This window comes from Cryptomeria japonica, chromosome 3, assembly GCF_030272615.1.
Source record: "Cryptomeria japonica chromosome 3, Sugi_1.0, whole genome shotgun sequence".
NCBI classification, from domain to species: Eukaryota; Viridiplantae; Streptophyta; class Pinopsida; order Cupressales; family Cupressaceae; genus Cryptomeria; species Cryptomeria japonica.
This window is the reverse complement of record NC_081407.1, coordinates 139,745,217-139,763,784: the sequence shown is the minus strand read 5'-3', so window position 1 is coordinate 139,763,784 and position 18,568 is coordinate 139,745,217. Positions and strand designations below refer to the sequence as shown.

Here is an 18,568-nt window from a genome sequence, read left to right as displayed (position 1 = left end):
GAACATTACTGACTTCTCAACAAGTCACAGTTTGCCTCGTTTCTTACAAGCTAGCACATACACATTTTGGGTGTAGTAGCGTTAGTAAATGAGATGTCAAACAGTGTGTCCCTAGATTAGAAGTTAAAAACTGGAACTGCAGCAACAGTCTTACTCCTCTGATCTGCTAATTTATAGGAAGTATTTAACCATTTGTAAAATTATAAGCAACAGTGAAGTGATGAACAAAACTAGAATCATATTATGAAATTTTGAATATTTTAAAATTATAAACAATCCTGCCCAATTGCACCAGGATTGTCTACTGTTACATAATTAGTCTTCTAGTGCAAAAAAGGTTTACAATAATGCAAGGCATTATCAATTTATCAACAAAACCGAATGAAATCAACCACCTGCATTCCTAAATCTTTGAGGGTAAAGTTTGCTACCACAGAATTCACAACAATGAGTCTCAAAAGTTTCCAAGAACGAGATAAAAAGGTGAACTCAGTTCAGTTCAGTTCCGTAGGAATTGGGCTGAAACACTCATAAAATCAGACTAAAATAATCAAGTGCCCTCAGTGAGTTCTGCATATGGTAAACTCCTGCACAATCAAATGACTGATCATCACTTTACTTGCACAATGCCTGCACTGACAAGCTTCTGAATCTTATGCATTACGTCAGGATTCTTCAAATGATTCTGTGCTGCCGCTGGATTCTCTTGGAAATCTACAAGTATCTGTAAAAACACATATATTTATCAATAACAATAACCTTAGATCTCAAAAATTCAAGAGTCAATCTCTTAAATGCACATTAAATATCAAAACACCATTTAGCTTATATACATAACAGAACTAACAAACCAGATATGTACTTCAAGAAAATATTTTGAGATATATACTTTCAATCCATCCCAGTCAACTCATCATTTTAGCACTAACCAATAATTTTGCATTACCTGTCTCATGATGGGATCTGTAAGGATATTTTGAATTTCCGGATCTTGCATTCCTTTTGCCTGCAAATGGCATTAGACATGCTATTAAACAACTATTAACTACATTGCACATCAATCCAGCCATTGCAATATACCTTACAACGCAACATAAGAAAAGATACATTTTCTCCACTGTGTTGCACCAAAGTGTTCAAGTGTAATATACAATAAAAATGCTTTACAATTCTAAAAGAAGAAACATTATATAACCTGTCTCTCCTTCAATTCCTCGGGACTTAGGTCACCCCTGTTTGTCTTGTTGATTTGCTGAACACATCTGCACAAAACATATACAAGAAATGAACACCACCGTCTAATACAAGACTTTGTACACTGTATTTACCAAACTACAGACTCCACAATGCATAAATACTTAACAATGATCCTCTGAGGTCTCTATCTTAAATTATTCATCATACCTTCGGACACCATCCAGTAATTCCTGGTTATTTTCGTCCTTTTTGAGACCTTCCTGTTACCCAAAAGAAATGAAAGAGTTGTGATCGACACCCAATTGAACAAATAGTAATCACAACCTCTAAGAAACACAAGAGAAATGATAAAAAAAAAAACCCAAAAACTCATAGTTAGCACATAAAGAATTGAGCAGCATAGAACACACCTGATAAGTTTCCAAGGCTTTGTCATATTCTTTCATAAACTCCTGGATAGCACCTTTCCTTGAATAACCTTTTGTAAAAGCTGGATCCAATTCGATACATTTATTTGCATCTTTTAATCCTTCTGGCAAAGCTCCAAGCTTTGTGTAACAAGCTGCTCTGTTACTGTAAACCTTCATTGTAAAAATTCAGGCCACAAGTCAATTAGGAAAGTTGCTTATGTATGAGTCTGTTTTGAAAACAGAAAAATTGTAATAGCTTACCCTTGGGTCATTAGGATTTCTTCGTAGAGCTTCAGTATAGTGCTTTATAGCTTCAGGATATTGCTGCTTCTTGAAATATTCATTGCCTGCAATAATCGGTTTTTTTTACTCTGTGCAATATAAAATCTAGAAAATTCCTCAACTCAATTTTTAACAGCAATTGTTGACAGAACTCTATATGATATACATAGTTATTAATAAGAGGCTTATCACAATTTAGCACACCAAGTAGATTCTAGGAACGCCTTATGGCAGTTAAAATCTCCAGAAAAGACATATTTGCATAAAATATAAGTAACAAATCAGTCGCATCCTAAACAACAATGTTTTCGGTCTCTTATTGCTGATAAGCAACCAATCTCTAGGTGTATTGCTATCATGTTGCAGTCATTCTGCAGTTATAACAGAAGCTCATCATGAATTAACACAGGCTATAGAGCAAAACCCTGTCACATTACGTAATTAATTTCCAGTTTCTCCCATTTCCATGATTAACACAGGAAATGTGTTGTACCATCTTGCACTTTATGCTGAGAATCGTAAGATAGCGAGTTTTTATTTATTTTTTCCATTAAATATAGGCAAATTTTGAACCCACTTACCCCTAACAGCATTTTTCCATAAAATAATATAAATTCAAACTACTTAAAGAAAGAAAGTAATGTACACAAATGACCAAAAGTAGATCGAAGGTGACTCCAGTGTACACCAGCATACAATAGGGAGTTCAAGGAAGAGAAACCTACCTTTTTCCCTCTCTTCATCTGCCAGCTTAGGATCAAAATATTCCTGCTGCTCCAAATCCTTCTTAGCCTTCTCAGCATCATTAAGCTTTTTCAATGTATCTGGATTGCGATGTTCTGTAAGTGCTTTCTGGAAGCACTCAATTGCTGGTTCATAGTCTTTAGAGCATTTAGCCATCTTAACATAGGCAGATCCTTTTCTAGTCAATGCACGTGCAACCATTTTATAATCTGATCGTAGTTCTCTACCTCGTTCAACAGCCTTGTCACAGTCTTTGATACATTCCTCATACTGCAAGAGCAACAGACAAATTGTTAAGGACATAAAATTCAGCATGAAAAAGAAAAATATAATTTATATTTGCCAGAGTTACCATACAATACAGAGCGCATTACAAATGATTAATTCCTCTAAGCTCATCTACTGAAATCTTTACTGACCCACTCTTCAGAAGCACCTATCCTCTACACATGCATTAAACGCATCATCATCTGCAAGGGGATTGGTTCTAGGAGTGCTGCACACCATCACTACTTGACTTCCAACTTTACTCCTTTTCCCTTTTAAGTTTATAGTGACCATAAATTGCTCATCACCTCAATTACAATGAACCATATCATTTTTCATTAATCTAATTATCATACTTGATTTGCCAATGCAGCTGTTCCCTTCTAATTAGACAAACCTTTCAGGTCTACTCATCAGCCATTTACCAAGAAAACCCAAGGAGGAAAATCCTCATCACATCTCAATTACAATGAACAACCATATCATTTTTCACTAATCTGATGGTCATACTTGATTTGTTCCCCTCTATTTAAACAAACTTTTCAGGTCTACTCATCAGCCATTTACCAAGAAAGCCCAAGGAGAAACTTCCTTCATCCATACTCATTATAGATTTGACTAACAGAATATAATAGCTTTAATAAAAAATTCACACTTCTGCATTGCCTAGAACTCAACCTGGTCTCCCCATATTTGTTCATGGGGTTGAAGGTGAAAAACAGAGGATAAAAGTTCAAACAAAATTCAAAAGGTAAGTGTGAAGAGCCCCTCCTGTTCCCACAAGAAGTCCTTACGCAAAAGAAAAGGCTAACTAGTCTGGAACATACATACATATACCTTTACATTTATAATTTTATTTTCATAATCTATTGAAGAACCTTAGGCAAGCACAAAGCTGGGATTACATCATAACTTATTAACATAGTTCCAGAGAGTTTCCTGACAAGGGGTCGTGGGGACTGAGGGACAAAGGACCTAAGTTTGGGGAAGGCGAGGGGACAATGGGGGGACAGTGGTAGAGCAATGGTTTGGGGGGGCATTAATATACAAAATAAAGGTGAATTGAAGTCTTCAAAGCAAAATTTACAATATAACATCTCTATGAGTGCCCCACGAAAGGCCATATAGTTTTCAAGAAGTTAGAGGTTGCAATTAGCATGTAATCATAGTGCCATATACCAAGGGACCCCGACAGCATCCCTAGCGAATGTGGCAGAGCTGGTGGTGCTCTAATGGGACGTTTCCCCCAAGTCCCCGAGTCTCAGAAACATCCTCCTACTAGGGAAGACATTTTTTTTGAGGGGACGCATCCCCGTGTAACACTTCTTATTAAGTATTATCACAGAAACATGTATAGAACATTGACAAAAGTTATTGTAGTTCAGTAAAAAAAAGAAGCTTGAAGAAAAGACTACAAATGGAGTAAAGACTTGGCATGGCAAGCATTAAGGATTCTAATAATGCCCAGCATAAAAGAGGCATTATGTGCCGATAGTATAATATCACATCCAAAAATTGGAATAAAAATATTCATTTCTATTGACCATTCAGTGCAAGTATTCATAAATATGTTTAATTCATTTAATCGGTCTTTGACTTCTACGTTCTGTATTGGTACATTTAGAAAAACAATATCATGGCCAAGTAAAAGAAAATGGTTTTCTTTGTTCCATTGCATAGCTTTGAACTACAGACTGCAAATCGGTACACTCAGTAAGAATCAGCCTATCTAGAAGAATTAATCCACATGCCATCACAATTACTATCCATTTCTAAGCCTATCTAGAAGAAAATTTAAAATAGTTTAAAGTGCACATCGCTGTACCTACCTTCTGCATTTCTAAGTAAACCGCTGCTCTGTTAGTGAGGAAGGAAATATCCTCATCATCAAGCTCCACTGCTTTTGTATAATGATGAATGGCAGTCTCAAAATCTTTCTTCTTGTATGCGGCATTTCCGGCTTCTTTTTCCTTCTGAGCATTTTCCTTCCGTACTTGTTTCTCTTTCTCTTCTTCAGGAATATCCATGGGTTCAGGCTCTGGCTCTGGTACCGGCTGACGCTCAGGTTCTCGTTTGGGCTGTGGTTTGGATGTGGTTTTGTAAGAATCCATACCACTTAGTTCAGAGGCATCTTCATCAGATGGTGCAGTACGCAAGTTTACATTCAATAGCACACCCAGCGCCTGCATTATCCGTTGATCACTAAGGTACAAATTGATATTGTTAGGATTCTTTTGAAGATCCTGAATCATCTTGACAAAATCTGGTTGTTGCAAAAACAATCTTGTTTTAGGATCTGCTGTTAATTTTGCCCACAACTCCGGTCCTTGAAATATGTTTCCAAATGGTGAAGCTGAAGGACGACTTCGACTTGATGCCTGTGCATCAGCAAGGCCTGATTTCAATCCTTCATTAGTAGGATCAAACTCCAAGCCTTTTTTATAGGCAGAAATTGCATCATCATATTTTCCAAGACCAACATATGCTGCACCCAGTCTGCTGTATCCCTTGGACCAATCAGCCTTAATTTCAACAGTTTTATTTGCATCCTGAAGAGCCTCATCATATTTATGTAACGAGGCATATGCCGCAGAGCGGTTAGAATACAAAACATGATTACTAGGAGCCAGATCTATGGCTTCAGAAAAATGTTTAATAGCTTCCTCATAGTTTCCAGATGAAAATGCAGCATTCCCTTTTGCTTTTGCCTCATCAGCCATTTTCCCTTAAGAAGCCAACTTTCTGCACTAGACATGTAAGACCAAAATATAAATGCCTTTTAAAGGAACGTAATAAGATTAGACCTGAATGTAAATGTTGATTTCAAACAACAAATATAGAGAAGGTAAGCCTGAAAAACTTATGGAAATGTTGGGATTCCATAACTGATAAACAAAGAAATAGAATTAACTCATAATTTTGAAAATGTAATATCAAAAAATCAGAGAAATGAGATGCAACTCCAAGGTCACAAAATTTAATCATCGATTTTCCTAACATTCCTAACATTTAAAAATGGTTAGTAGCACATTATCAAAAGACTAAAATTGTACATAGTTCTGATGCTCGCTATCATTTACGCATCTATGAATAACAAATATGTGGATATACATCAGCATAAAAGAACACTAGCTAAATAGTAAAACACCATCCAAGATTTCAGATTTAGTCCACCTAATGGCAAAATAGTAAAATCCTTGGTTTCCACATTGAAGAAGCTTATGCTCATGTAAATATAACTGTGGAGTGATTGTCTGATCATGTGAAAAACGTGAAATCGCACCCTGACAACTGATAGTTGGCTGCTCATGTAGTATTTCCAGATTTTGGGGATAGAGGGTTAGCAGCAAATAATATGATAAAATTAATATTTTAAAAATTTAATTACCAAAAAGGTAAAAAGATTTACGAAGCTGCTATTTATAATTTATGTAAAGAAGATGCTAGTAAAAGAAGTTGAATTTATAAAAAGCTCTGCTACTGTATAACCTTTCATTTCAAAGACAGAAAATCCTTAGCATCTTCGCTCCTACCTTCAGCATCTGGAGTGAAAATTGTACCGTAGACTAAGACTCCACCATTAGACTTTGTATAATCATCTTCTGCAATATGTATAATCATCTTCTGCAATATCCAATGTCTGAGAATCAACCATGCCATACAAAATCTGAGCAAAATGTGGCAGTGTTTCTGCAGTTGCTACTTTCCAATATGATAAAACCTACAGCAATCTATCATCTGAACTGGGCTCCAACATTATTGATCTAACAAATAAAGGCAGATACGCCAGTTCCAGCAACATTTTGCTTAGGCATGTTGCCAAGAAAGTTATTCTCTTGTGGGAACTTATAGTCACCTTGTCAATATACAAATGTCAGAATTTCCAGCGTCTTCAGTAAGCCCACTCTACTTACTTCATTTGATTGCAACCCCAGTAGCATAGCTAGGAATCAGGATAGTCTCAATGAGCCATATATAAAAATGGAACAAGATTACCTAGGATTTATTTGAGAAACACACTAGAAACTAAACAAAACTGCAATTTACTATGCAGTGCAGGAAAAACTATATTTATTTTTAGTTGTTAAAAGCATAGCGAAGCTTTCCAAACAGCACGTCCTAGTGGAATCATTGAACGGAACCTACAGACAAAACCTATATCAAAGCCTTCTAGGCCACAAGGACCTTTATGGAAGGAGCCAAACTTCATTTATTTACTACTTTAAACACAGACCTAAATCTTATTTTTGCTTTTCCTACGTTGGAAGGCCTTCCTAACCTCCGCCCTTTCAGGTTTTAGGATGTCCCTCCTTTGGGGAACGTTTTCAGGGATGGCGATGCAACCTGGTGATGGTCTCCCCCATTCCACTATTGCCAGGGCATCCCACTGCAGGAAGCGGCCCCAAAACCCTAGGAACATGGTAGGAAGAGTAAACAATTAATAAATGTGTCAAAATACATTGTGTAAGAGAGTAATCACCAAATAATGCAAACGTAAAAGAGTCGCCTAACTTCAAATCCCCTATACACACACACACACACACAATAAGGCTTGAACAAAACGGAAGAAGTGTTGAAAGGTCACAACAAAATGACTCGCTGTACATTTGGGCATATGATGCAAGTTTACAAATATTAAGAAACATAAACTGACCAAAAATTTACAGGAATTATTAACCGTTGATCTAACCATTTTTGCATTTCTATTAAAAAAATTTAGAATCACATCTTTCAAGCTTTTATAAATCATAATTAAAGCTTTAACTTACAACAGCCAACCGGCAAGTTTCGTGATAATATTCATGTTCTTGAACTTGCGAAAAAAAACCAGAAACTTTTATAGTTAAATTTATGTTCTTAGGTCATAATGTCTAATAGTCGATTTATCTTCCTCTAGCATCAGCTTTAATGGCCAATGTCTTTAAGGATCTTATATAAGAGCCCTATGATCAAATCTCAAGAAACGTCCTAAGTGTCAAAACTGAATAACATATTGCATCCAACTCGCTAGATACAGACTACCCTTGCCAAATAGAACACGATAAGAGCATAGAAGCGAAAAATATTTTGCATCAAACTTACTAGACACAATTCATAACTCTTTTTACTTACTTCATCACCCTCGCCAAAGTTGAAGTTGAAATCGAATGATCCAGCTTGCTGGATAAGCTACAACTCTAGCGAGAGAGAAGTACTAATATAGTGTTCCAAATTAGACAACCTATTGCATCGAAGTCACTAGGTAAAGCATAGCCCTACTGAAGGGAATGTGATAATAAAGAATTTGCAATTGTACACATTGCTGCATCCAACTTCAACTAATATAGTCCGCGAAATTCATCTAGCTTGATCAAAAAGCTGGTGAATACAATAAAAAAGAAACATGGTATTTATAATCCATTGAAATTAAATAACATAGTGCAAGTAACATGATAGTTACAGTAAACGCCTTACAAAGAATACACAGTACCAAAATATCATTGAAGTTTCATACAATTGTACATTAAAACAGACAAGCCCAAGGTAAATTTAACGAAATAAATACCCTAGCCGAGGCAAAATTTGCCCCTACAAATTACATATTAGTTTATCAAATCAAAAAAAGAAAATACCATGTTTTTGCATATTAGAAACCCTAACCCTAACAGTCACAAAACCCAAAATGGTCTCATAAACAAACCTAAAACATCAGAACCAAATTTCATACTGTAATACAACGACATAGTGATCACAACATTTGAACAACGTCACAAATATAATTGCATAATCTCTGTAAATAACGGCAGGAAAGCCCTAAAAACTTACCTTGTACCTTGTAGACACGCTGCTAAAGGAATTGCAAGCGTGCTGTCAAACGAACAAATTTTCCAACACAACCCGATAGAAAGAATGAAAATAAATATATTTCGTTCTAGAATGAAGAGAGTTCTAGATATTAATCGATTTTGATTTAGTTCTTGGAGTCCACTTAAAAAGACTTAGCCCTCTGGAACGTTCTTTAATGGAAAATCTATTGAGGTAGTTTTGTGTTCGTTTCTTAGGATTTGGTTCAACTTTTATCTAATTCTGATCTGCTTTAACTTTTAAAAAATATTTTTTTATTTATTTAACAAGTTAAGATTTGGTCACTTTTGACTTTATTTTATCTATTGTCTAACCTTGTAAGAAAGAACATATATGAACATATATGGCATTTTGGTGTGTAATGCAAATGTTTAAGAGGTGTAGAAAGTCGATTAATATTTTTTAATATATTTATAGAATACATGAGGTCAACTGGAAGGGCATTAAGCAAACGACATATGTAACCAAAGTCTTAATAGGCAAGTGACATGTTTAGATAGACCATGCATCCATTTAAATTAATTTTATCTATTTTTCATTGTTTAAAATTTAACCTCCTAAGTATGATGTCTTTGGAATGCACAAAAAATCAAATAAAGAGTTAATATATATAATAAATATACTCCATCTTTGTACATCTCTCTATGTGTCTCTACATTTATCTCTTCCTCTCTCATTCCCTTTGTCTTATCTTTTCTCTCTTCTCTTTTTTATAAATAGAGAGTTATTAAGTTTATGTGCCAAGTTCCATTAGTTAGATATGCATTCATGATGTGCAGACCATCTTATCACATTTTAAGGAGTGCAAGCTCCACATCATCATTTCTTCGTATTTAAATTTTGACAAGCAAAGCCCTTAGTATATGACATTCTAATTTTGTTAGCATATGAGTATATTAATATGGAGATTCTTGGACCAATTAGTAGTGGGTACATCAATAAGGATGTTGACATACGTTAGCACCTAGTATGATGACTACATCTTTGATAAGTCTTGGACTAATGGTAATATTATTAATGGAATATTGAATTACTTGTAATTAGCATGTATGTCCTTGTCTTCATTTTTTTAGAGTCATGTATGCACTATCCTTTAGCACCCTTATCCCCCTTTCCTTCTTGAGTCAAAATACATGTGAGCGATAAAAACATAAAAACAAAGGGATAATTAATGTGAAGTTGTAATTTCACATTTGTTCAAGCAAAGTTTATACAATCACTTGGAAAGATGGGGCCAAGAATAGCACTATTCTCTAATAATCTCACTTTTCGTGATGATTTCTTTTCTAATTACACTTTACTTTTAGTGTAGCTTATAGATTGATAGGATTTAATGAAAGTTACTTTCAAATGAGTTTTATTGTTTATATAGATTAGCAATATCATTATAATATCAATCAATCAAAATTGAGCATATCATTATAACATCAATCAACCAAAATTGAGCATAATTTTTGGTTTCTCATTATGGCTTCTTAGTAGTTGTATGTTTATTTTATTCAAATTTTTGTTCCTATTATTTGTCTATACCTAGCCTTTTTTTTTACATGTAATTTTGAATTCCTATTGAACTTATACATTGAAAAGGAGGGAATTTATGCATTACCTTTTGATTTTTCTATTAAACCATTAAACTTTTGTGAATAGTGTCATTGCTAATTTTTTAATTCTAATTGCCATGCCATTAAGTAAATAGTGTTCTACACTTAATGTATCTTTACATGGAAATGTGGTAGCTTTAAATTATTGTCACACACAAAAATCTAATCACTTTTAGTTTAGGCTCCAAGTTCTATCCTTTAGATTTAGGTTCATTTAATGTAAATCATTTGATTACAATTTAAGTAGCACAAATTTCATGCTATAAAGCATCATTATTTCATGTCAAAAGAACGATGTGTGAAATGTTTTGTAGCTAATATATGGACAAGGACCTCAATATAGGCTAACATGTGTGTTTAATGGATAGCATATAGCATAGACTTGATATATTGAAAGAATTATTATCTATCAAGATATATACATTATCCATGTAATAAAATTTGTTGATATCAAAGTAACTAATAAGCAAGCAATGGCATTGAAAGTATATTCATATATATAAAGAAAAGTTAAGAGTGGGACAAAGAGATAAAGTCCAAATATAAAAATATAGAGAGAAAAGTAAAGATGGAGAGAGAGAAAAGAGAGACTAACTTCTGATCAATTATATGTGTATACTCATATGTATACACATACATATGTGTGTGCATACATGTATGTATGTATATATAGATGTGTATATATATTTATATGTATATATACATATAGATATATCTATCTGTGTGTGTGTGTGTGTGTGTGTGTGTGTGTGTGTGTGTGTGTTTATACACACATAAATAGATATATATGTGTGTGTGTGTGTGCATATATATACATATATAAGTATGAATATTTATGTATAGATATAATATGTATACATGTGTGTGTGTGTGTACATGTGTGTGTGTGTGTGTGTATACATCCCACAATAATGGTTCTTATTTTTTGGCCAAAGTTGGATATTAAAATCAACATTTTGAACTAAATCTTCACTTTCTGACACCTATAGCAACTAAACCATTGAGAATTTGAAGATGATGCAAACTAGTGATTTGTGATCTTTTATCTATAGATTCTCTTTGTAATTTTAACAAGAAAAAATTAAATTTAATTATACTTTATTTTTTACGTAATTTTTAATAATTTGTTTTTTTATAATAAACAACATTTTTTTAAAGTGACATTTATGACATCACGCATAACTTTGTTTATATAGAGGATAAATTTATAAATTTGTAACGTTGATATCTAACACTTACATTTTGTTTCATAATGTTTCATTGCATTTTTTTTAATTTAATTTTTCAAGTCGTCCCAATTATAATTTAGATATATGTGTATGTCATGGCGCATAACTTGTTTTGTATTTATCAAAATTCAATATTTTTTGTTGGAACAAGGACATCAATACCTAACGCGTAGATATTTTTCAAAAAAAATCACTAATTTGCTATTTTCCACATGTGTAGAATTGAGAACTTGTTGTTCGGTAAAAAATCTATGTTCAGTAAAACATAATAAATAAATTTATAATAAAACCAAAATATATTCAAATTATACTTGTTGGAAATCTCATTTCGAGGGCTAAAATCTTGCAAGCTGGTTTGTCAAGTTAATTCCATTTGCAAGTCCAACCCAAGCTTTGAATGTAAAATTTCTAATAAAAAAAATAAACAAGTGGAGGCATAGTCAAGGCCCTTTGTTCAAAGATACCATCACATGAAGAGTAGAGCTTTCAAATGAAGGTACCTTCATTCAAAGGCCCTTTTTGCGCACTGAAAAGTCATTGACAGGCAAGCTTTGAAGTAAGATCCTTGAATAAAAAAATGATTTAACTTTTTAAACAATCAACCTTTGTTCAAAGGCCAACTAGTAGACTTAAACTTCTTTTTTTTGCATTTTGTATTACATATATATACAAGATTTTTTCACTTTTTTAAAATCAAAATAGTAGGAAAATTTTGCACTTTTGTTCTATTGGGAGACTTTGGAGGAGCAATTATTTGAGAAAGGAATTATCAAGTTATATTTTACAAAGAGGGAGATGGGAAACAAAAGGACAAAGCAAAATACGATTGCACATAAACATTTAGCATAATAGGAACAAAAATTACGTGAAGACAGAATGAAAAGATAATATAGAGAAAGATAAGATATGCATTTTTTAATTTCTATTTAATTTGTTCTAAAAATATTGTTTTTAGTGGAAATAAATAAACTCTTATTTATATAATGTTTTGAATGTTAACTTTAAATTGCTTATAGATTAAATTCACTTAGAGATGAACCCTAGTTTATCTATCTAAGCATTTACTTAACTAGAATAACTAGAATAACCATACTTCCTCAACTATAGGGAATTGAAGCATAATTTCTAATTAGATTCATGTGTGTACATAACATTATATAACGGTATATCAAGATCTACTTTAGTTTGAATAATTTTTATCATTCATGTCTCCTTGTAATGTTGAGATTCATGACCATAATTCGTCATAACCCGAACTTGATCAAACATAATTATTATGAATAATTTGGACATGATGTGAGATCATTAGAATAGTAATTAACATGTTGACTATTGACTTTACATTTATTCTAAGTTTGGATTATGGATAATTTAATCATTATGTTTATTTAGAAATGCATAAAAAATTGATGATAATTATTGTTTTTTGTGCATTAAAATATTGATGTAAATTTGAGTTTCCTTAGTTGATGGTAGTTGTGAATAAAACAATATGGCACAACTTGGGGTTACCTAGCCTTCCGGAAGTGAATGATATGATGGAATGGCACGCATGCATGTAGTTTAATGTGGATGCGTGTTTTTACTGAAATGGCTAACCAGATGATAATTTAGTTGTGAAAAATACTTGTTATTTGATAGTTAAAGATGTTTGCTTCCTTGACTGATTTGAAATAAAGAAATGATAAGGAAAATAAATTAAAAAAATAGGTATATAATCTAATTAGTTTAAATAAAAATAATTATTATTAACAAAATTGCAACTTTTATAGTGTCTTTTATCCTATATAAAGAATATTGTATTTGCTTATATAAACTTATGCTTTTTCATTATTTTGAAGTATCATTATGTTTTGTTCTTAACTACATAGTACAATTATCATATTCACTATAATTAAAAAAAGTGAATCATATCAATAAGAAAGAGTTGTTATTATGCATGTTACACCATCCTTGTATCAAACCTTTTTTATTCTATATTTATGCAAGGAAGACAAATATGAGAAAGGTTTGTGCTGAGAAGAGGAAAATAGAAATAATAAAAACATCCACAGTAGAGGAAGGGCAATGGAGAGTACAAGGGAGAATTTAATGGTAGAAGAAACCCACACCAAATGTAGGAGACAAGAAAAAATAATGGGGAAGGTCACTAGAGAAAGGTCATACCTCATCATACCATGCACTAATTACCTACAAAGGTTGGATGTTGTGAATTTTAACACGATATAATGCATTAATTGTCTACAACAGTTGGATGCTTTGCATTCAACCACCATTATGATCTTGGTGGAATTGGAAGAAATAAAGGGGGTTTCGTAGGTAAACTAGAGAAAAATTGTTTTTAGGGAAGTCTTTCGGCATTTGCTAGAGCACTTTAGGAGACACAACTGGAGCATAAATTGGAAAGATTGAAACAAAATATTTGAAAAGTATAAAATAGATACTCAATTCAAAGAGATCATAACAAGGGGGAGAGCAATTTCTAGGTATGGTCTACTATGTTTGCAATGCATTCAAAATAAAGGAGGATCATGTTAATTTAAAACAATAAGAATATTTGATGGAATGAAAACCAATATTGATTATTTTATCTATTGTCTAATCTTGTAAGGAAAAACATATCCACTTATCTAAATATTTAGAGAAATGAGATAAATTAGTAATGGTATCTTGGTGTGGAATTGAAATGTTAAAGAGATGTAGAAAGTTGATTAATATTTTTTTTTTAAGTATTTATAGAATACATGAGGTCAATTGGGAGGGCATTAAACAAATGACAAAGTCTTAATAGGCAAGTGACATGTTTAGATTGACCATGCATTCATTTATATTAACTTTATCTATTTTTCATTGTTTGAAATTTAACCTCTTAGGTATGATGTTTTTAGAATGCACAAAAAATCAAATAAAGAGTTAATATATATAAAAATATACTCCATCTTTGTACATCTCTCTACGTGTCTCTACATTTATCTCTTCCTCTCTCATTCCCTTTATCTTATCTTTTCTCTCTTCTCTTTCTTATATATAGAGAGCAATTGAGTTGATGTGTTGAGTTCCATTAGTTAGATGTGCATTCATGATGTGTAGACCATCTTATCACATTTTAAGTAGTGCAAGCTTCACATCTTCATGTCTTCTTACTTAATTTTTTACAAGTAAAGCCCTTAGTGTATGAAATTCAAATTTTGTTAGCATATGAGTATATTCAATTAATAGTGGGTGCATCAATAAGGATGCTGACATACGTTAACACCTAGCATGATGACTATATCTTTGATAAGTCTTGGACTAATGGCAATATTATTAATGAAATGTTGAATTACTTGTAATTAACATGTATGTCCTTGTCTTTATTTTTTAGAGTCATGTATGCACTATCCTTTAGCACCCTTATCGCCCTTTCCTTCTCGAGTCAAAATACATGTGAGAGATAAAAACATAAAACACTTTAGGAGACACAACTGGAACATCGATTGGAAGGATTGAAACAAAGAATTTGAAAAGGATAAAATAGATACTCAATTCAGAGTGATTGTAACAAGGAAGGGGGAGAGCAATTTCTAGGTATGATCTATTGTGTTTGCAATGTATTCAAAATAAAGGAGGACCATGTTAATTGAAAACAACAGGAATATTTAATAGAAACCAATATTGATTATTTTAGTGAAAATATTTCAAATTTAAAATCTATTAATTTTCTTGTTTGCATACCCCTTGAGTAAATTTGATTCAAATTAATATAGGAAATATAAACCAATATACTCGTGCACACGCATATTATTCAAAGCAACTTTTAGGACTACGGGGTTTTCCATTTCTAGATATATTTTGTCAATTTGTCCTTCACTTGTTCCTTATTTTTTGTTTAGGTAGTCTATCAAAAGAAAATTTGATATAATTATTTTCATATTTGGCAAACTATTCACCAAAGCATACCCAATCATAGTATTTGTTAGAAATCCAATTTTTATTATGCTTTGATGAATGTGTGAGCATTTTCATTTTCTTATTGGTAACTATTAATAAGTTCTTAGAGAATAGCACTACTACCAAACTTGTAGAAATTTGTGCCTTCACAAGTTTATAAAACTCGTAAGTAATTAAAATAATAGCACGATGATATGTTTAACATTTATGCTTAATTTTGCTGTTAAGATAATAAATATTAATTCATCATTTTGTATTCAAGTGAGAGAGTCGTAAATTAGTTTTACTTTTAGCAGCTACTGATAAATGAATTTAAGAACTAATAAATGCTTGTGATCTTTTATAATCATGGAGAAATATATTTTTTTAGACAATAAAAATACTTGATATCTTTTTTTCTTTTTCTTTTTTTTAAATCTCTATCAAATCAAAATATTGATAATTTAGTGAGCAATTGTAGGGACTAAAATGTGGTTTGTAGATAGCTAGATTTTTCATAGGCACTTATATGTCACAATTGCGGCTTTTAGTCTGACAAGTTGCTCATAAGATTACTTAGAATAACAAATGAATCAAAACAATAGCATGCCTACCAGCACATTTTTTGAACTATAATATTAGACATAAATTTCCTGGCATAGACATAATGCACATTGAGTATTGAATTTGGAAGTTTCTACTTTGATTGTAAATTCAATTTCTCCATTATACCAATGGCAATCTAGTTGAATTTTCTGACTTTTTAAGTATTTTATAAAAACTTTAGGAAAAATATTACAAGAGAGTAGGGTTGAGGAAAATTAGTGAACCAGGGAGATCATGTAATGTAGAATAAATAATGTTTAATTAAAGATGGAAAGTAATAGATAATTATATAAGTCAAGATGTTATTAATTGTAATAAGAGGATTTAGAAGTGAAGAACTTAGCAACTTTTTTTCCACATGATTTTTAAAATTACCATGGAGAAATACTAAATTATTCAAGGGAAAATTAAAAAATAATATGAAAAGTAGAAATTTGTGGTCCATATTTGTTCCAACTAATATATTAAGTTACCATTCCCTAAATTGTTGGAGAGTAATTTAAATTGGGTAAGAAATGAATTCTCTAGGTGAAAATAAATTTTATGGTTATTTCATTTAAATGAATGTAACTAATATTTACCTCTACATTTTATTCAATTTTAAAACAAATTGCTACCTAGAAGTACCTACCATTGTATTGATTCAAAAGAAAAGATTACATATCATCAACAAAGAGAACAACAAGGTCCTAATGGCCTCAATGACCTCCTACGATCTCTCAATCTGCTCAGGAGGGAACATACTCCCATTTACAGTCACCATATGTTCATAAGTTTCCAAATTGTTCCTACTTAAGCCATCTCTTAATGCCATAATAGTGTAATACTTGTCACTATTCATTAACAATTCTTCTATGCTAAATGCATATGCCACCAAGCCTTAAAAGGTTGTAGTATTTGTTCACATTGTTTTCAGTTAAAGTCTGTAGTCGAATTTTTGATCGAGATGCTTCTTTTCTTTCTTTAGCTTTCCAGTTGTGCTCGACGTACGGGCCAAGTGTCATCTCGGCGTTGCCCCGACGACCCGTGTTTTACGTTTCAAAGTCTCAAAGATCATAGAGGTGACAAATGGATCGGTTATGGTGATTCAGCTTTTCTTTTGGGCCTCACCCTATGGTTTGAGAAAGATGGAGACACCTGGCATCTCCGCGTTGTTGGTAATACTTCGGTTGGGAGGCTCCTCCGAAGAGGTTCCTCTGAGCTTCTGTGTGCCCTTCAGTGTGTGTGGTTTGCCAGTTAATGCCACGACATGGCTTTTCTGTCCAGGCAGGTATGAAGATCGTCGCCACTGGGTGGGAGTAACAACTTCGGAGGTTGTTTTGCTGGGTGTTTTCCTGCAGAATGCCATGACATGGTTTTTTTGTTTCTAGGATGGTTGTGCTTGGTTGGCGGATGTTTGGGCTGTTAGCAAATTTGTGGGCTCTATTTATGCTTGTTTTTTCCCTATTATGGGGGTTCAGAACTTTCAGAAAGAAATAATTAAGTTTTCTTAGTTAGAATTTTTGGCCTTTTAGCTATTACCATTTTCTGAAGAAGGTTAATCAAATTGTGCCTGCGGCCTTTGTGATGCCTCTTTTCAGCATGCTTTGATGGTTTTTTGTGCTTTCCATTGTGATTCTGATAACTTTAGAAATATATATCTAAGACTCTATTGATTAAACTATGTTTTGCACTTGTTATCTGGTAGATGCATGATTGATATTTCTTTATGTTGCAAAGGAATTTTGATTGTATCTTAGTTGTGGTTCTGTCCGGATATGTAGATTGTTGAATGGGCTTTAAAACCACATGTCTTTGGGTTTTATATGTTGTTAATGTTTTTATAAAATGCTCTGGCGTATCGCCTCAATAGTTTAGATCTTGTTGTTTCAAGTTTCCTTCTCCCTTTTTCTCAAAACCATAAGGAAGAGTTGACTTCTTAATCCTAGAGGTCATTTAGTGAGTCCCACGCAATTGGTCCCCCATCACTAAATTTCCCATAAGGCTGTTTGCTTTCAGAGTAAAATCTAGAGTCAACAGTTCTTTTTCTGGCACACCCGGTGGGACAACTTAAAGTTCAAATAAAACTCTAAGCCAGTTTATGAGTCATAGGCCTGTTACCAGGAGTCAAACAACCTTGAATCCCAGTCTACTCTTACCACCTCTAGTGACCATTCATTTGGCCATATCTTCATCCTCGCAGAGTTTGCCAGTCTTCCCTATAGTCTCCCTCATAGTGATGGCACATATTCCCCCCAGGAATTTTGTGACCTGGGATAAAGGGAGCCCTCTTATTCCCCCAACCCCGCTTGTGGTTTGGGAACCCATCCCTACCGTCGCACTGAAAGTCATGCCCAAGTTCACTGGAGAATGTCATAAAACCCTTGGGGAACATTTGCAAGATGTAGCCACTGTCTGCACTGTCCATGGTATTACTGAACAGAATGTGGCCTTGAGATTGCTCATAGCTTCTTTCAAGGGAAGAGCTTTGGATTGGTTC

General features: G+C 33.1%; 1 protein-coding gene across 4 annotated transcripts; it reads right to left on the bottom strand.

The window, feature by feature from the left end:
* Positions 1–218: 218 nt before the first annotated feature.
* LOC131027337 (hsp70-Hsp90 organizing protein 3) lies at positions 219–8,923 on the bottom strand. Of its 4 annotated transcripts, XM_057957365.2 has the most exons (10): positions 8,706–8,913; positions 8,013–8,258; positions 4,730–5,642; positions 2,615–2,903; positions 1,869–1,954; positions 1,608–1,778; positions 1,405–1,457; positions 1,196–1,262; positions 947–1,006; positions 219–724 (listed from the first exon to the last, which is right to left on the bottom strand). In XM_057957365.2, exons 3-10 carry the CDS (start codon positions 5,618–5,620, stop codon positions 611–613), a joined length of 1,731 nt encoding a protein of 576 aa, XP_057813348.1. In that variant the 5' UTR covers positions 5,621–5,642; positions 8,013–8,258; positions 8,706–8,913; the 3' UTR covers positions 219–610. The 4 variants fall into 4 exon arrangements, with proteins under 4 accessions (XP_057813348.1, XP_057813345.1, XP_057813347.1 ...); XM_057957362.2 differs by lacking the exon at positions 8,013–8,258 and having other exon boundaries at positions 8,706–8,923; XM_057957364.2 differs by lacking the exon at positions 8,013–8,258 and having other exon boundaries at positions 4,730–5,647.
* Between the last annotated feature and the right edge of the window lie 9,645 nt (positions 8,924–18,568).